General features: G+C 33.5%; 2 protein-coding genes across 2 annotated transcripts; one reads left to right on the top strand and one right to left on the bottom strand.

Moving 5' to 3' along the window:
- Positions 1 to 3701: 3701 nt before the first annotated feature.
- LOC108462218 (uncharacterized) lies at positions 3702 to 5309 on the bottom strand. Its single transcript, XM_053024508.1, has 3 exons — positions 5103 to 5309; positions 4643 to 4994; positions 3702 to 4513 (listed from the first exon to the last, which is right to left on the bottom strand). The coding sequence occupies exons 1-3, from the start codon at positions 5307 to 5309 to the stop codon at positions 3702 to 3704; spliced, it is 1371 nt and encodes a 456-aa protein (XP_052880468.1).
- Positions 5310 to 8504: 3195 nt separating this feature from the next.
- LOC108461724 (zinc-finger homeodomain protein 11-like) lies at positions 8505 to 9959 on the top strand. The gene has a single exon (XM_017761646.2). The coding sequence runs from the start codon at positions 8955 to 8957 to the stop codon at positions 9834 to 9836; it is 882 nt and encodes a 293-aa protein (XP_017617135.1). The 5' UTR covers positions 8505 to 8954; the 3' UTR covers positions 9837 to 9959.
- Positions 9960 to 15886: the final 5927 nt, after the last annotated feature.

Raw genomic sequence — 15886 nt, 5'->3', positions numbered from 1 at the left:
TGTTGATCACTGCGGAGGTGTTGCTGTTTCAATCATCTTGTTGTTGTATCCTGGGAGACAGTCGGCCTACATTTCTCCAAGTATCATAGGAGCAGTTGAATCTGTATTAAAGAAATTGTATTAACAGGCCTCAACATCTAGTAAAACTTGATTCTCTTATTCGATTTCTAATTTTTATAATTTTATTTATTTAATTGATTTTTCATATCTTATTTATTGAGAACTTGTATTTAATATAATTGTTTATATTTATATTTATTCCTGTCCAACATATTTTCCATCTATTTGTGTGAAAATGTATAAAAGATAGGTAAACAATCAAATCTAATTAACAGTGAAAATGGATTTCATGATTACAATTTACAAATGGGAGAAACAGGATTCGCACCTTCATCTAATTTTGTTATTTTAACTGCACTATTTCAACTATATTTCATAAAGTTTAAATTGGTTTAATTATCAAATGAAAATAAATTATTTAATTTCTAAACTTTACTTTTGAAAAGTTTATTTAATTGAATAATATTTTTAAATTGCAAATCCTAAAACCGACAACTTCTCATTTTCCATAAAATATGAATTTTTCAGCTAAAATTCATAATTAAACTAATGTCTGTTTAATTAAAATTTAAGGGAAAAAAAAGTAATTTTCATGTGAGGGCAAATCATCAATAAAAGTCACTTTTTTTTTAAATTTATCGAAATGGGCCAGGTCATAAATTATTTACCGGAATAGGCCAATTTTTATAAAATGTGTCCACGTCAGCGCGTTGTCAGGGGAAAAAGTAGAAAAACGCTTCCTCAAGGAGCTTTGCCTCGTGAATGACGCGCTTCCTTGGTAGCGCTTTACGAACACGTGGCAAAGCGCTTCCTTGAGGAAGCGTTTTCTCGTTGTTTGAATAGTAGCAACGGCTACTTTTTTGACCTTTGGTAACCCCCCAACTGTCCAAAAAAAAAACTATAAAACCCCCTCACCCTTTTCTTTTTTTTCACACTTAAATCCTTTCAATCTTCAATCTTTCAATATTCTCTCAAATTTCTCTTAAATTCCTCTCAAAACTCTCGTTAATTTTTTTAAAAAAGCTTTAATTTTATTTTTTCTAAATTTATTTTTTAAAATAAAAAAATTGATCGTGTTAGCAATGGCCGGAGAATTAATTCGCTTCGATAATAAACACATATCCGTCGAACAAATGCAAATGGTAAGTGTTAAATTTAATATTTAAATATTATTTAAGATTTCAGTCATTTATGCAAATTTAAATAATTTTTATTTTATTATTTCTTATAAAAGTCTGTAGATCGGATATTGCAATGTTATTTCCGTAACATGACTGGTCCTCCATCACCGTTGATAGAGGATTACCTACAGGAAGCAGGTTTTTGGCATGTGGCAATGATAGGGCGAGGGTGCAAGTTGGACTCGAAACTTATTAGTGCATTGATAGAAAGGTGAGACCCAAGACGCACACATTTCATCTTCCATGTGGAGAGTGCACTATCACTTTGGAAGACATGCATTTGCAATTAGGATTACCGGTGGACGGGGACGCAGTCACTGGGTCCGTTCATTCTGCTGATTGGGGAGCGGTATGCTACGAGCTTTTGAGTGCTATTCCGGATAATATTAACGGAGGTCGGATCGAGATGGGCTGGTTACGAGACACATTTCCGGAGCTGGATGATGATTCTACCGAACTAGAAAAAAATCGATATGCTCGGGCATACATTCTTCAAATAATTGGAGGTTATATGATGCCGGACTTGTCACGAAACCTTGTACATCTGAGATGGCTGCTGAAAGTCGTTGATTTTAGAGCAGCTGGTGAATTTAGTTGGGGGTCTGCCGTGTTGGAAACACTGTACCGGGAGATGTGCCGAGCTACGCGACCGAATAAAGCGAAAATCAGAGGTTGCCTATCACTACTGCAATCATGGGCACGGTTTCGCTTTCCATTTTTACGTCCTCGAGTGGACCACCCATATACAGTCCCACTCATAACGAGGTAAATTTTATATTAGATTTTACAATTATTACGTAGATTTAAAATATAATCGTATGCTAAAAATTTATTTAATTAGGTGGAACCATTAGGCAAGTTATGCTCGATTACCTACCTGTCTTGAAGATATACGGCTTATTAGAGCAGCGATTAGGAAGCACAAGTAAGTATTAAAAATATATATATACATATATAATAAAATAGTGGATTCGTATTTAGTATTTAGTATTTTTTATTTAACTAATATTTTCATCATTTTTATATAGTTTCAATGGACACCATACGAGGATCTCGCAATTCGGGCAGTAATTCTGGATGAATACTTGCAAAATCCGAACGCTTGGCACGTGAAGATCCCATTGGTCAACTTTGCTATTGGGGAGATGCACCAATCAGACAGAGTATTACGGAAATTTAGATTCCGACAACTGATTCCTGTGGCACCTGAGATGTTGGATGATCATCACAAAATTGACTTACGACAATTGCATACGGATTGGCCGAGATTCTGGTCACACTATATCCAAATGTGGAAAGATCGGTATGATTATATACCTACTCGGGAACCGATCATTGTTCCAGAGTTGGCGTGCGTGCCGGAATACATGCCATGGTTTAGGATCCATGGCAAGCCATATTTACTGTCAGAAGAGGAGAGGCAGTGGCAATTGCGTGTCCAAAGGGAACGACGTGGCCCTTTAAATCCTAGAAGAAGGGATGACGACGCAGGCCCATCAACAGCGCCCACACAATCACCCGGCCCAGCAATAGGACCTACACAGTCACCGGGCCCAACAGTTCAACCGTCGACACCCACAGCACAGCCTCTTCAGATGATGCCAGGTACGTTTCCTAGCTCTTTTATGTATCCTAGCCCTTATATGTTTCCTTTTTCTAGTCCTATGGTAGGTTGGAATGCATGGCTCGGTTCATCTCCATTTTTGATTACTCTGAGTGGACCGCTGATCTATAGGCAGCCGTCGCACGAGGGATCGCAGGAGGGGCCGTCAGGGAGCTCTTCTTTTTACCAATCCCCATCACCTTATGGGTTTCAAACATCTCCGCCATTAATGATGCAAACACCTCTACAGTCACTATTCTATCAAGGCGGGTCATCCTCCTAACACTCATAACCAGAATCCTCGCCGGAGCAAGTACAACCCCCGCCAGAAGCTGGACAAAGGAGGAATCCAACGCAGAATCGCTTAATTGACCTCCATGTGGCAATTGAATCGACCGAACGGACATTGATTTTTATTTTAATGTATTTGTACAAACATTTTGAATCTTTTTATATTATTTCATGTAATTACATAAAAGGTTGTTTTAAATAAAGTAATTGTAATTTACTTTTATATTTTTAATAAAATGGAAATTATTTTAAATAAGGCAACATTTTGAATATTTTTATATTATTTCATGTAATTAGATAAAAGGTTGTTTTAAATAAAGTAATTGTAATTTACTTTTATATTTTTAATAAAATGGAAATTATTTTAAATAAGGCAACATTTTGAATATTTTTATATTATTTCATGTGATAATATAAAAGGTTGTTTTAAATAAAGTAATTATAATTTATTTTTATATTTTTAATAAAATGAAAATTATTTTAAATAAAGAAATATTTTGAATATTTTATATTATTTCATGTAATAAAATATAAATAATACAACATATTGACAATTACAACAACTATCAACTATTGCGATTTGGACATGATCTACTTGTATGGCCTGGGTTTCTACACCATCCACACATTGTTTCTCGGATATCCATATTGTTGCGTATTCTAGTCGAGCAAGATCGACCCTTTGGTTTACGCCACAACTCTCTATCCGGTAACAGCTTAAACGGAGCAAGCGATACAGAGGGCCACTTACGCTCATCTGGGACCGGTGGGAATATGTGTCTCCACACATTGTACATGTATTCCAATTTGTACACGTCATCGACATAACTCATGGGATCCAGACGAAGATTTTGACAAGCTGCAATTACATGAGCGCATGGATAACGAAGTGCGTCAAACCTCCCACAATCACAAGTCCTATTTCTTAAGTGTACATGATATTGCCCGCCAGTAATACCTTGGTGCGATTTGTCAAACTCTGTCACACGAAACCATAAGTTGTCTCGATCGTGACACACTATGTGCATAGTGTTCGCCCGTACTTTCGCCTTGTTAATTTCTTGCAATACCTTTGCACACCATACATGGCCTCCCTGCATTTGGCCTGCATAACTCGCTGCTCGTTTCGGAAATAGTACCGCTAAATGAAAATATGTCTCCTGCACAACTGATGTTATCGGTAAATGATGTGTTCCTTTCAGAACATAATTTATACATTCGGCCAGGTTTGAGGTCATGTGACCATATCGTAAGCTGCCGTCGTATGCTTGTGTCCACTGTTCGAAAGGTATATTGCATAGGTAGTCATGGCCCTCTTCGTTAACTGAATGGAAAACTGTCAACATCTCATGAAAACGGTTCTTACTTATTTCATACCCTGCCAATATAAGTGGATAGCGAAAATTACATATCACTTTTCCATTTAAAAGAAATTCAATATTCCAAACTAAATTATATTAATAGAGATAAAGTTAAATACCCATGTTGGCCACTTGCCGTCATTCACCTTTAGATGGATATTGCCTGTAGTAGTTGGAAGTAATGTGCCTTAGGCAATATCGATGGTGTGTGCGATGCCATAGGCTCCCCTGTCGCTCAATTACAGCTAGTATCCTGGTGCCTCGATCCGATATAACGCATATATCAGGTTGGGGGCAAACATGCATCCTTAACCTAGAAAAAAAGAAATCCCAGTGATCAGCTGACTCCCCCGGTGTTATTGCAAACGCAATTGGAAGGATTCTTCCACTACCATCCTGTGCGACTGCTAGCAATAGTCGATGGGTATATCTATCGTACATAAAGGTACCATCAATTTGTACCAATGGCTTACAATATGCAAATGCGCCTCGGCATTGCTTAAAGCTCCAGAAGAGACGCTTAAATACTTAGAGCAATCGGTCGTTATAGTATGCAGGTTCTGTTTGAAGGTCTGTTATACAACCTGGGACGTATCTCTCTAGCACTTGACACCACTGCCATATTTCATCATATGAAGCGTCCCACCCACTATGCATCTTCTCCAAAGCTTTCTGCTTAGCTATCCAAGCCTTGCGGTAAGAGGGCGTGTACCCTATTTGGTTACGAATATTGGCAATTAAGACTGGCACTGAAGTCCTAGGATCTGCCTTCACCGTGGGTAGTATTAAGCTAGCTAACATAGCTGAATCCATCTTGGGATGATCGTGTGAAATACACATCAACAAGCACGTTAAATAATGTAACATTACATAATAACAAAGATTATTCAAAACCTTAAATCATGCACTGCAGCACATGTATGTGGACCTTTATACTTTTTTATCTCCCACAACCCTGTCTTTTTCCTCAACGTGGTGTAGATTTTCCATGAACAACTTCCATCTTACACTGCACACTTCGCCTCAAACTTATCGGATTTAGATTTAACCACGTGGTAGTTAACACCGTTATTGATGCTATGTTGTTTCAATGCACTAAGAAAACTATCCTTATTGGAAAACGCCTTACCAACTTCAAATTCACTCGAATCTAATAACGAACTTGTATGATCACGCGTTCTGTGTGGTAGATCTGGAAACTCCAATGCATCATCTGCAGATAGATCAACATTATGCATGTAGGCTGGAGGCGAGTATGCCCTGAATCGTGGATCTTCTTCTTCATCTGAACCCCCTTCAACATCTTCAGGTTTAGTTAGAATAGGCTCTGGTTCAGAAAATAATCCAACTTTTGTACCATTGCGGCTGGGCTCTCGAGGTGGATCCACATCGGAATCATCATCTAACCCACCATCATCTGCGACGTATGAGGTCCCATTACCGATGGACGTCATGGGAAGTACATCATCCCTTCTTCTGGGCGTTTCATAACGTCCCCAGTTGGATGTAGATTGCCAAGCACTATAAGTTGATGTTGTTCCCCAGTACGTATTTCCAGCATCAAACATCGACCCACCTAGGTGCATGTCCCATCCACTAACAGAGTGTCGTGCAGGGGTTGTGTATTCCATACCGCTATCAAAAACTGGCGGTTCCGTGTTATGTAACCCACTAACGGAGTGTCGTGCAGGGGTCGTGTATTCCTCTCGAACAGCAGCCGCAAATGTATCATTTGGCGATGCAAATTATACATATAACTCAATATATGGTGCTCCACTAGCAAGATGAGTCTGCACCATTGCCTCCAAGCTACGAGCACCTTTGATGTCGAACGAGTCATATGTTATTAGATCAATAGAAGCACAAAATCAATACCTAATAGACAACACTTTCATTGGCGTCGTTCCGAATATTTTACGCCTAATCCTTTTACGAAGTCCTGTCAAATCTATGTTCTAGTTAAAAACCAGTCGTATTGTATTCTCCGAAAAAAAACAACACCGTTCTCGGTGTAACGAACCTCACCATCATAGTAAATAACAGCACTAATGCGTTCACTCATCTTTAATTTTTATCCTTCTTAGCCTCTCTAATTTTTTTTTTTTTGTAAGTTATGCAACTTGAGAACAAAATTTGGCTCATTTATAGCCCAAGTTATTTTAGAAACCACTGTAGCAAAAGAGCGTCCACGTGGGAGCTTCTTTTAGTATTTTTGTTGAAAATGCATCCTGCTTGAAGCGTTTTTGACACTATTTATGCAGACATGTCTTCTCAAAATTATTTTTTCAGAGATCACTGTAGCAAAAGAGCATCTACGTAGGAGCTTCTTCCAGTAATTTTGCTGAAAATGCATCCTGCTTGAAGCGTTTTTACCACTATTTACGCAAACACGTCTTCTCAAAATTATTTTTTCAGAGACTACTGTAGCAAAAGAGCGTTCACGTAAAAGCTTTTTTAGATTAACAAATAATTTAATTAAGTTACCCTAAACCCCAAATCTTAATTTATTTGGATTTTTTCTTAAATACCCTAAAACCCTAAACCCTAAAATCCTAATCTAATTTTTTTAAAAATTTATAATTAATTTACTCAAGTAACCTTAAACCCTAATTTATTTGATTTTTCCTTAAAACCATAAACACTAAACCATAATCTAATTTTTAAAATTAATAATTAATTTAATTAACAAACACTAAACCCTAATTTATTTAATTTTTTCCTTAAAACCCTAAAATTTAAAAATCTAAAATTCCCAAAACCCTAACCCTAATTGCAAAAAACCCTAATAAAAACACGGGGAAAACGATTCCTCAAGGAAGCGCTTTGCCTACGTCGACAGAAAGCGCGCCCTCAAGGAAGCATTTTCTGTCCACGTAAGCAAAGTGCTTCCTTGAGAAAGCGTTTTCCTGCTTTTTCCCCTGACAACGCGCTGACGTGGACGTGTTTTGTAAAAACTGGCCCATTCCAATAAATAATTTCTAACCTGGCCTATTTTGATAAATTTAAAAAAAAAGAACTTTTATTGGTAATTTGGCCTTCATGTGAAGTAAAGAAAAGCATTCAATAATTTGAATTTCCATAAGAAGCAGCAGCAGCAGCAACAGCTATAATTGAGAAAAGGCTGAAAAGCATGACACGATGCATGCATGTTAAGTTAATGACTAATTTGTCACTAAAAACACAAAACCAAAAGAGAGTTTATTGGAAAAGAAAATATAAATGTTTTAATAACAAAACATGGGTTGTCTTGCTTTTTGCGTTTTCAAACAACACGTGGAAGAAGATTAGATTACGGTTTATGTCCACTACCCTAGAATAAATATTAAATTTATATCAATTCTGATAAACAACATGATAAAAACAAAAATCATAGGCATAATGAAAACTTTATATAAATAAAAATTATTAATATATGCTTAAAAATACAATTTTACAAATATGTAAATTACTAAATTTAAGTATCGATGAGATGCCAAATAAAATATTGAGGTTTTTGAGATTTTAATCGCTCAATTCTTTGTTTTTAAATTTATTCAGGTTTAAAATCCAAAATATTTTAATTATTTATATGTTGTGTTTTGTAATGTATACTAACTTAAGCAAGGTAATCAAATACATAATATTAATTATAAAATATATAAATATGAAAAAAATACTTCCAAAAATTTTGAATAAATTTGAGCCAAAACGGATTTTCACAAAAAAAAAGGTAAAAAAGTTTTGGAGTAAACCACCGCAGCCTAGTAGTAGCAAAGGCGGATTCCTTATACCTTATTTGTTGGAAAATAGTAATGCACTGTGTTATGTATCTTGTTCATAAAACTGGCTGATTTAAGTTACTGAAATATTAACTGCGAAGTTGGTGGGGGTCAATTTTGTCATGCTGCTTTGGGTGTTTAAGTTGGTACATTAACAATTATTAACTGCAGGGTCAATGCATTGTCCTTTTTGCAACTGTTCATCATGTTCATCTCCTCACGTACGCATGTTGGTTTCGGTACCAGCAACCATTGAATTGCATTTGCTGCACAGCACTGCACTGCCCCAAAGCATCAGTACAATATATATATTCTTACCCCCCACATACACGGTTTCTCCGATCTTAAATAATCAAAGCTCATTAGGCCGACTGAGAAAGAATTTAAGTTTTTTTATTAAAAAAAACAGAAAGTTTACACTACTATAAATAACCAAAAATATATGTCTTGATAAAGAGAGAGAGAGAGAGATTTTCACACTGTTTTAGTTTCGGCTGAGAGAGTTGTTGTGACCATTCATCATCAACACCATCATCCATCATAATTAGTTCACAGTCACACCTCTCTTCACCACTTAAACCAGCCCTTTTTTCACCACTTTCGGACCAAACAAAGCCAAATTCTCTAAGCTTGGCAAAAAAACCCTAACCCCACTAAAAGGTCCCCCCCCCCCCCCCTTTTCATTTTTTTTTTTGTGAAAATGGAGGTAGCCAACACTAAAACCACCCCATACCCACAATCTGAGTCTTCATCAGAGACACACAACCCCAACGAGGCCACGACCAAGTCTTTAACCCTCCTCAAGAGCTGCACAATCCACCATCATATGGTGGTTTCTTACAAAGAGTGCCTCAAAAACCATGCTGCCAGCTTGGGTGGACATGCCTTGGATGGTTGTGGTGAGTTCATGCCTAGCCCTACTTCTACCCCGACTGACCCTGTCTCTCTCAAATGTGCTGCCTGTGGTTGCCACCGTAACTTCCACCGTCGTGACCCTTATGATGCTCCTCCTGCTTTCATCCACCGCCTGCCACCCCCACCTACTCATCATAGCTCTAGTCCAAGCCCAACCCACACCCCTGGTCTAAGCCCTAGCCCTAGCCCTAGCCCTAGCCCAACCCATACCCCGCCTTCACCTGTCCCATACTCTTACTACTCTTCTGCACCCCACATGCTGCTTGCCTTGAGCACTGGCTACTCAGGGCCATTGGATGAGTATCACCACCATCCCAGAGTTGGAGTGATAGAGAAAAACAACAACAACCCAAGTGGGAGAAAGAGGTCAAGGACAAAGTTCAGCAAGGAACAGAAACAAAAGATGCATGATTTTGCTGAGAGGGTTGGTTGGAGGATGCCAAAGGGTGAAGAAAAGCTAGTCAAAGAGTTTTGCGATGAAGTTGGGGTCGATAGAGGGGTCCTCAAGGTCTGGATGCACAATAACAAGAACACTTTTGGCAAGAAATTAGAGGTACTAGCTGTTGGTAATCTCAACCTTGATAGCAACAACAACAACAGTGAAGACAATCCAAATGGCAATGCTACAATCAGCTTTGATTCCAATAGTGACACCCCACAACAATGAGTAACTGTATCCCACCTTCATCTTCCTACTAACAATGCCTCATCTTCTGCATCTTGATTTAGCAAAAATATACTGAAATTTTTTTATACAAATATCAACTTGCTGCTGTTCTTTTTGGTTTAATTTTTGTTGATAGCCTTAGATTTATCATGTTTTTATTGCTGATTATGTGATCTAATTAGTAGTGTTGGGAACGCATGGAAGGTGAAACAAGATATGAGTTGTGAGGATAACAATTAAAAGGGAATGTTATTTTTGTCCATTGTTACTAATTGATGTTTAGACATGTTGTAGGATAATTCTGTCTTCTTAATTCGTCCAAAAGCTGCTGGTTTTGTTCAAATTTCGGGTATTAGGTGATGGTCCTATGCAAATAGTATTATTGTCTTTTACTAATTTATGGAAAAAAATGAGTGATTTTGCAGCAAAATCTTGTATCACTCAAATATAAAAAAAGGCCCTGTATCTGCTTTTGAGTTTGGTACACCTTGAAATGAATTAAACCCCAAATCCTTTTCATTCCATTTTGTTGATTACCAAAAATGTATAATAGGGATTAGATGAAACAGAGTCTACCACAATAGCCTTTAATTTCAATTATTAATTACACCTTTCAACATTTCTATTTTTGTATATTATCTTCTTATCTAATCTTTTAAGCCAAGCAGCCTTTGTTGCTTTGATTAGTTTAGTTAAAAGATAATTTTAAAATATTACTTTGTTTACTTTCTAACTTTGAGTGCCTAATGATGATTTCAAAGTTGGTATTAATTTTTTTATTCATCCACCCTCTGCCCATTAATTTATTGATATTATAAAGTTCAATTTTTTGTTTGTGGTCTAAATAAAATTATTATAAAGGATTTAATCAAAATATTTTTTTAATTTTTTTATTTATAAATTCATTTAAAAGCAAAAAAAAAGCCCCTTAAATTGAATGGTATAATTTTTTAAAAATAATTAAAAGAAAATTTAGTATTTGCTCAAAGAGGCAAGTGATGTGAATTGAGGCCCAAATCTAAAGAACTGTTTTGGGCTCCCAACTTATCTTATCCTTAGAATTTCCTCTCTTCCTCCTCCTCCTCCTCCTCCTCCTTCTATGAGTCTAATAAATAGAAAGATGAACACGCAAAAACTATTAAAACTGTTTCGGTCAACATCAAAATAATTAATTTTGTTTAGCTTAGGTTACATTTTAATCATTTATATTTAATGTGTTATATTTTAGTTACTTACATTATTATTTTGTTATGAAATGATCACTTTATTGTTAAGATCTGTTATCTCTGTTATCTCTCAAACGGTAGTATGATGTGACAGTTAAAATAAATTTTAAGTGTCAATGTGGATATCCAATTGGAATGAGAAATTTTAAAATTTTTTTTGTAAAACTAGAATACAAAATTTTGCCTAAAACTCATTTTTTTCTAGTTTAAAAAGAAGCAACAATTGTTTTTTTTTATTTACCACAAGAGCAAAACAATAGAGAAGAAGAAATGGAGACATCAACATCTATATTACTTGCTATTGTGGTTGCCCACAATAAACAAATAAACAAAGATGAAGTATGTATTTTCTGTCTGTCACATATACAGAAAAACATGAAAAGATGGACCATCATTTTACAAAAAAAAAAATTCATAATATTTAAACTCAAAACTGAGGTAAAGAATAAAATGAACTCATTACTTATTATAATCCATGTCTGGCCCCTCTATTGAATCAACTATTTTTTCTTCCATTTTGAAAAAAAAAATTCAACCGATCGATGGAGCATTTAATTTGATTTCTAAATAAAGCTGATTATGAAAATGAATGTTTTTACTGTTAAAATGGAAAAAAAAAATAAAAGAAAAAGGAGACTAAGGGTTCTTTTTTTTTTTTCGAGTTCAAGGATTAATCTTATGCATTGGTTTTGATTATTTTGAGAAATCAAATCAAATTTTTCCTTAAATTAATTTAGAAAATTCAATTAATTAAATTTAATTAATTAAAAATCAATTAATTTACTTGGCAGAGAGAAATTATTTTATCGACCCTTCCACCACATCATCCATTGTTCCTTCTAAATTATTTGATGACATTTCAACAAATTTTCTATGTCATTGATACATAATTTGATATTTTTTTTACTTAAAATCCCGAACTTAAAATTGAACTCCAAACCCTGAACTTAAGGTTCAAGGTTCTAGTTCAGAGTTTGGGTTTATGGATCAAGGTTCAAGTTTAAGGTTTGGAGTTTGTGTTTAGGGTTTAGAGTTTGAGATTCGGAAGTCATAGATCTTAATGGCAGAATGGCAATTTCGTAGCAAAACGATAATATAGATGACTAAAATGTAATTTAAAGTAAACAATAGTGACTATTTTGTTAATTGACTAAAAATATTTTTATAACAATAAATCTCATCTTAGTTTTAAAATAACATCGATTAATACTTAGAATTTTAGAGTTTGAAACTCAATCCATTTTCTCTTATGTAAAAAGATTATCATATACACAATTGAGGGCAGAGATGTTGTTGATCTCCCCTCTCTCTCTTTTTTTTTTTTTATATTTAAAGTAGTCATTTTCATTTTAAATTTATAATTTGGTCTTTTATTTTGAAACCTTTCTCTTTTAAATAGTTTTTACTTAAAAAGTAATTGGCCCCAAATATTTACAATTTGATCCTTCTTCAATTTAGCCTCAACATAAAAATTTTAAGTGTAAACATCTCATAATTTTATCAATTTTGGTATTAAGTAAATTAATTTCTTTAAAATAAATATTTTAATCATTTTAATTTCAAAATGAGAAAATAATTCGTAAAATTCATTTAAGCGACAATAAAATAAAGAAACACGCTTATGAGGTTATTATTGAAGTTGTGGTAAAATATTTCACACATGTAAAAATTATATTGAAAAGGATGGGTTTGAAGTTTGAAAATGATAGAGCAAAAGTCAAACTTGTATTTTAAAGGAATTTATTTATTTTATTCAAAGGAATAACTAGAGGTGAGAAGCAATGAGAGTTATTGAAAATTAAGTCATCCATTAAGTTTTGTTCTTTGCCATTTTAATTTTTAGTTAAATAGTCTTTTATTTTTAAATCATGAAATATTAAACTTATGATGGTAATGATATGGTATCCCAAAATTTTAAATACTTCATAAAAATTCAAGTTCTCCAACTTAATTTTTTAATAATTAAATAATTTTTAAATAATTTTAATTTTTAAAATAATTGTTATATATTTTTAAAATTTAAAATTTAAATAAAATAATTAATTACTGATGTGACATTCACATGATAATCCATGTGTATGCTATGTTAGCAATGTTTACAAATGTTAACTTTTCTGTTAATTTTAAGATGATTTGACAAATAGCGTAAGTTCAATAACTAAAAAGGGTGAAGAATTAAATGAAGGGTTGAAATGAATTTTTTATAAAATTGGAGAGACAAATAAGTCATTATATTAAATTTTAAAAATAATTATTTAAGTTAGTAATAAAATACACGTGAAGTGTCAAGTGACAAAAGAAATAATCGTTATAGTTTTAATTATGTGGTCAACTTTTCCATCCAAAGAAAAATAATTTGACTAAAATATGAAAGTTAAAATGAAAACTCTACTTTTAGTGTGGTTTAAACGTTATAGTTTAATTTGTCCATTATGATTGATGCAAACTCTACTTTTAGTGTGGTTTAAATGAAATTTTATTTTTAATTTAATTTTAAATATTTAAAGGAATAAATATATTAATTTATTTTTATATTAGATATATATAATTATTTATATTATAATGTGGAAATTTAAAATAATATTATATCGATAATTTTGTATAATATTGTACATTAAATTAAACATATAAATTTGAGATTTATCCTTATCATTTATGCTCAAATATATTCATATTTGTAAATAGTTAAATCAAGCTCGTCTTAAACCTGACTATATATATATATATATTAAATAGCATTCATTTTTTATAATATTATAAGTTTTTCTTTCATTACAATTTTAAATATAGATAACTTAATTTGTTTTTAATATGTACATTATAATAATATAAATTTAATTTTTATGTGATATAAATTATATAATGTATATAAAAATAAAATAATATATTAGAAATCTAAAAATGAGTTGGACTGACTATTAAATTTTTTTATTTATGTGAAAAAAAGAAGCTTTATTGTTTGATTAAAATCAATCACATATCATACACGTGCGAAAAATAGAGGCTAGAGATTGAAATAGATATGCTGTGGCCCAGGCAACTATTGGGCTTGTTAGTGTTGTCTAACTCAAGATATTTATTAAGGTTAATTTCATACTTTTATTTCATTTATTTTTAAAAATATGTATTTTCAGTTTTTGGTTGTCTGATGTGCGCGTGTTTTTTTTAAGCATATGCATGTTGCTATTCTTTTCCAGTTAGATAAATAATTTTTTTTTTATCTGACTGGACACAAATCTGAAGAGGCATGTCTAATGCTATTTTTCATGCCTTGAAATATATAGGATCAGATGAAATGATTAAATAAGAAATAGGTTTCAGATCTCATAGTTAAGTGCTAGTTTCCTTCCTTAGAGATGTAGGTTCAAATTTCCTTCTCTCATTTTTTTCCTTTTATTTTTAACAATTAAGGATATAAGCCATACTTAAAACATATACAGTTAGGAATAAAGATTAAATAAGAAATGGGCTTAGGCACAATGGTTAGGAGTTAGTACCTTATTCTCGGAGATAAAAAAATTTATTTTTGGGCATAATTATTAAATTGTATATTTTTATGATAGTAAAAATGCAATTTCACATTTTTAATAGTTTACATCTTTATAATACTTAAAGGATTCAATCAAATTTTTATTATTTTTTAGGGGCCAAAGTACAATTTTACTATTACTAATTTAAATTTTGATAAATTATAAAAGGCCTAAATAGAAATTTTTCCATCTTAGGGGGGCCAAGACCCTTACTAGTCCCCTTAACTCTACCATTGCCTGATAGGCTTTAGGTTTGAATCCCTCATTCTCCATTTTTTTTTTCCAAATTTGACAATAAGGGGAAATTGTTGTGCCGCCCCCTAGGGTTTGCTAACCCTAGGTATAAAATCAATTTCCTTCCCTAATTAGATAATTATTTTGCCTTTTCAATTCTTAATAAAATTTTGCCTTCCTCTCTCTATTTCTTCTCCCTTTTTCTTTTCATTTCCTTTTCTTCACACCATATTTTCATCTTAATTGTTGATTGATTATTTTGTTTTCCCGAATCAAATCATCCATGTTCAATTGTTTTCTTATCGGTTTTGTAATTATCATCAATAACATCTCTATCTTTGCCAAGGAACGGTAAGTACACATTGTTTCCAACGATTAGATCCTGTATTTTCGTAATATTAATATCAAACGCTAATCTTTCGTTTGATTAATCAATCTTTTGCGGTTCTTGCCAAATCTTTTGACTATCTTGTTGAAATCTTGAAACCAACCATTAATTCATATGTAAATGTCGTTTGAAGGACCATATTTAGGTGAACTAGACCAAAATCGAGCGTAAGAAATACTAATCGGACCCTCAGTGAAAGGTGTGTGTTCTTTACCAAGTAAATCGGGCCAAACTATGTGTAAGTTTAAGGCCACACAGGCATGTAGACCACATAGCCACCACACAGTCATGTGCTATTGTTACGTTAGGGTACTTCATTTTATACACGACCAAGAACCTTCTACACGGTCGTGCCTCTCTTGTAGGGTTACTTTAACATATTTCCACACGGTCACAGTTTGTTACACGACCTGACCACACAGAGATGTAACCCTTCCACATGGCCTCAAGAGTGTTACATGGCCTGGCCACATGGCTGCGTGACCCGTGTTTTACAGTTTTGCTCAGAATTTTGTGAATTGTGCAGATTAGTCCCTAAATTATTTTTAAATTTTTACTTCACTCAATTAAGCCCCTGATAAGATGTATATTTTGGAATCTATGATTTTATTGACAGAATTATTACTATTATATGCATTATATGTGAATGATACGTGCCCACTATTTATGTAT

Source organism: Gossypium arboreum, chromosome 13, assembly GCF_025698485.1.
Source record: "Gossypium arboreum isolate Shixiya-1 chromosome 13, ASM2569848v2, whole genome shotgun sequence".
In the NCBI taxonomy this organism is placed as follows: Eukaryota; Viridiplantae; Streptophyta; class Magnoliopsida; order Malvales; family Malvaceae; genus Gossypium; species Gossypium arboreum.
Note: the sequence above shows the minus strand (reverse complement) of the source record. Positions and strands in the feature narration are given on the sequence as shown.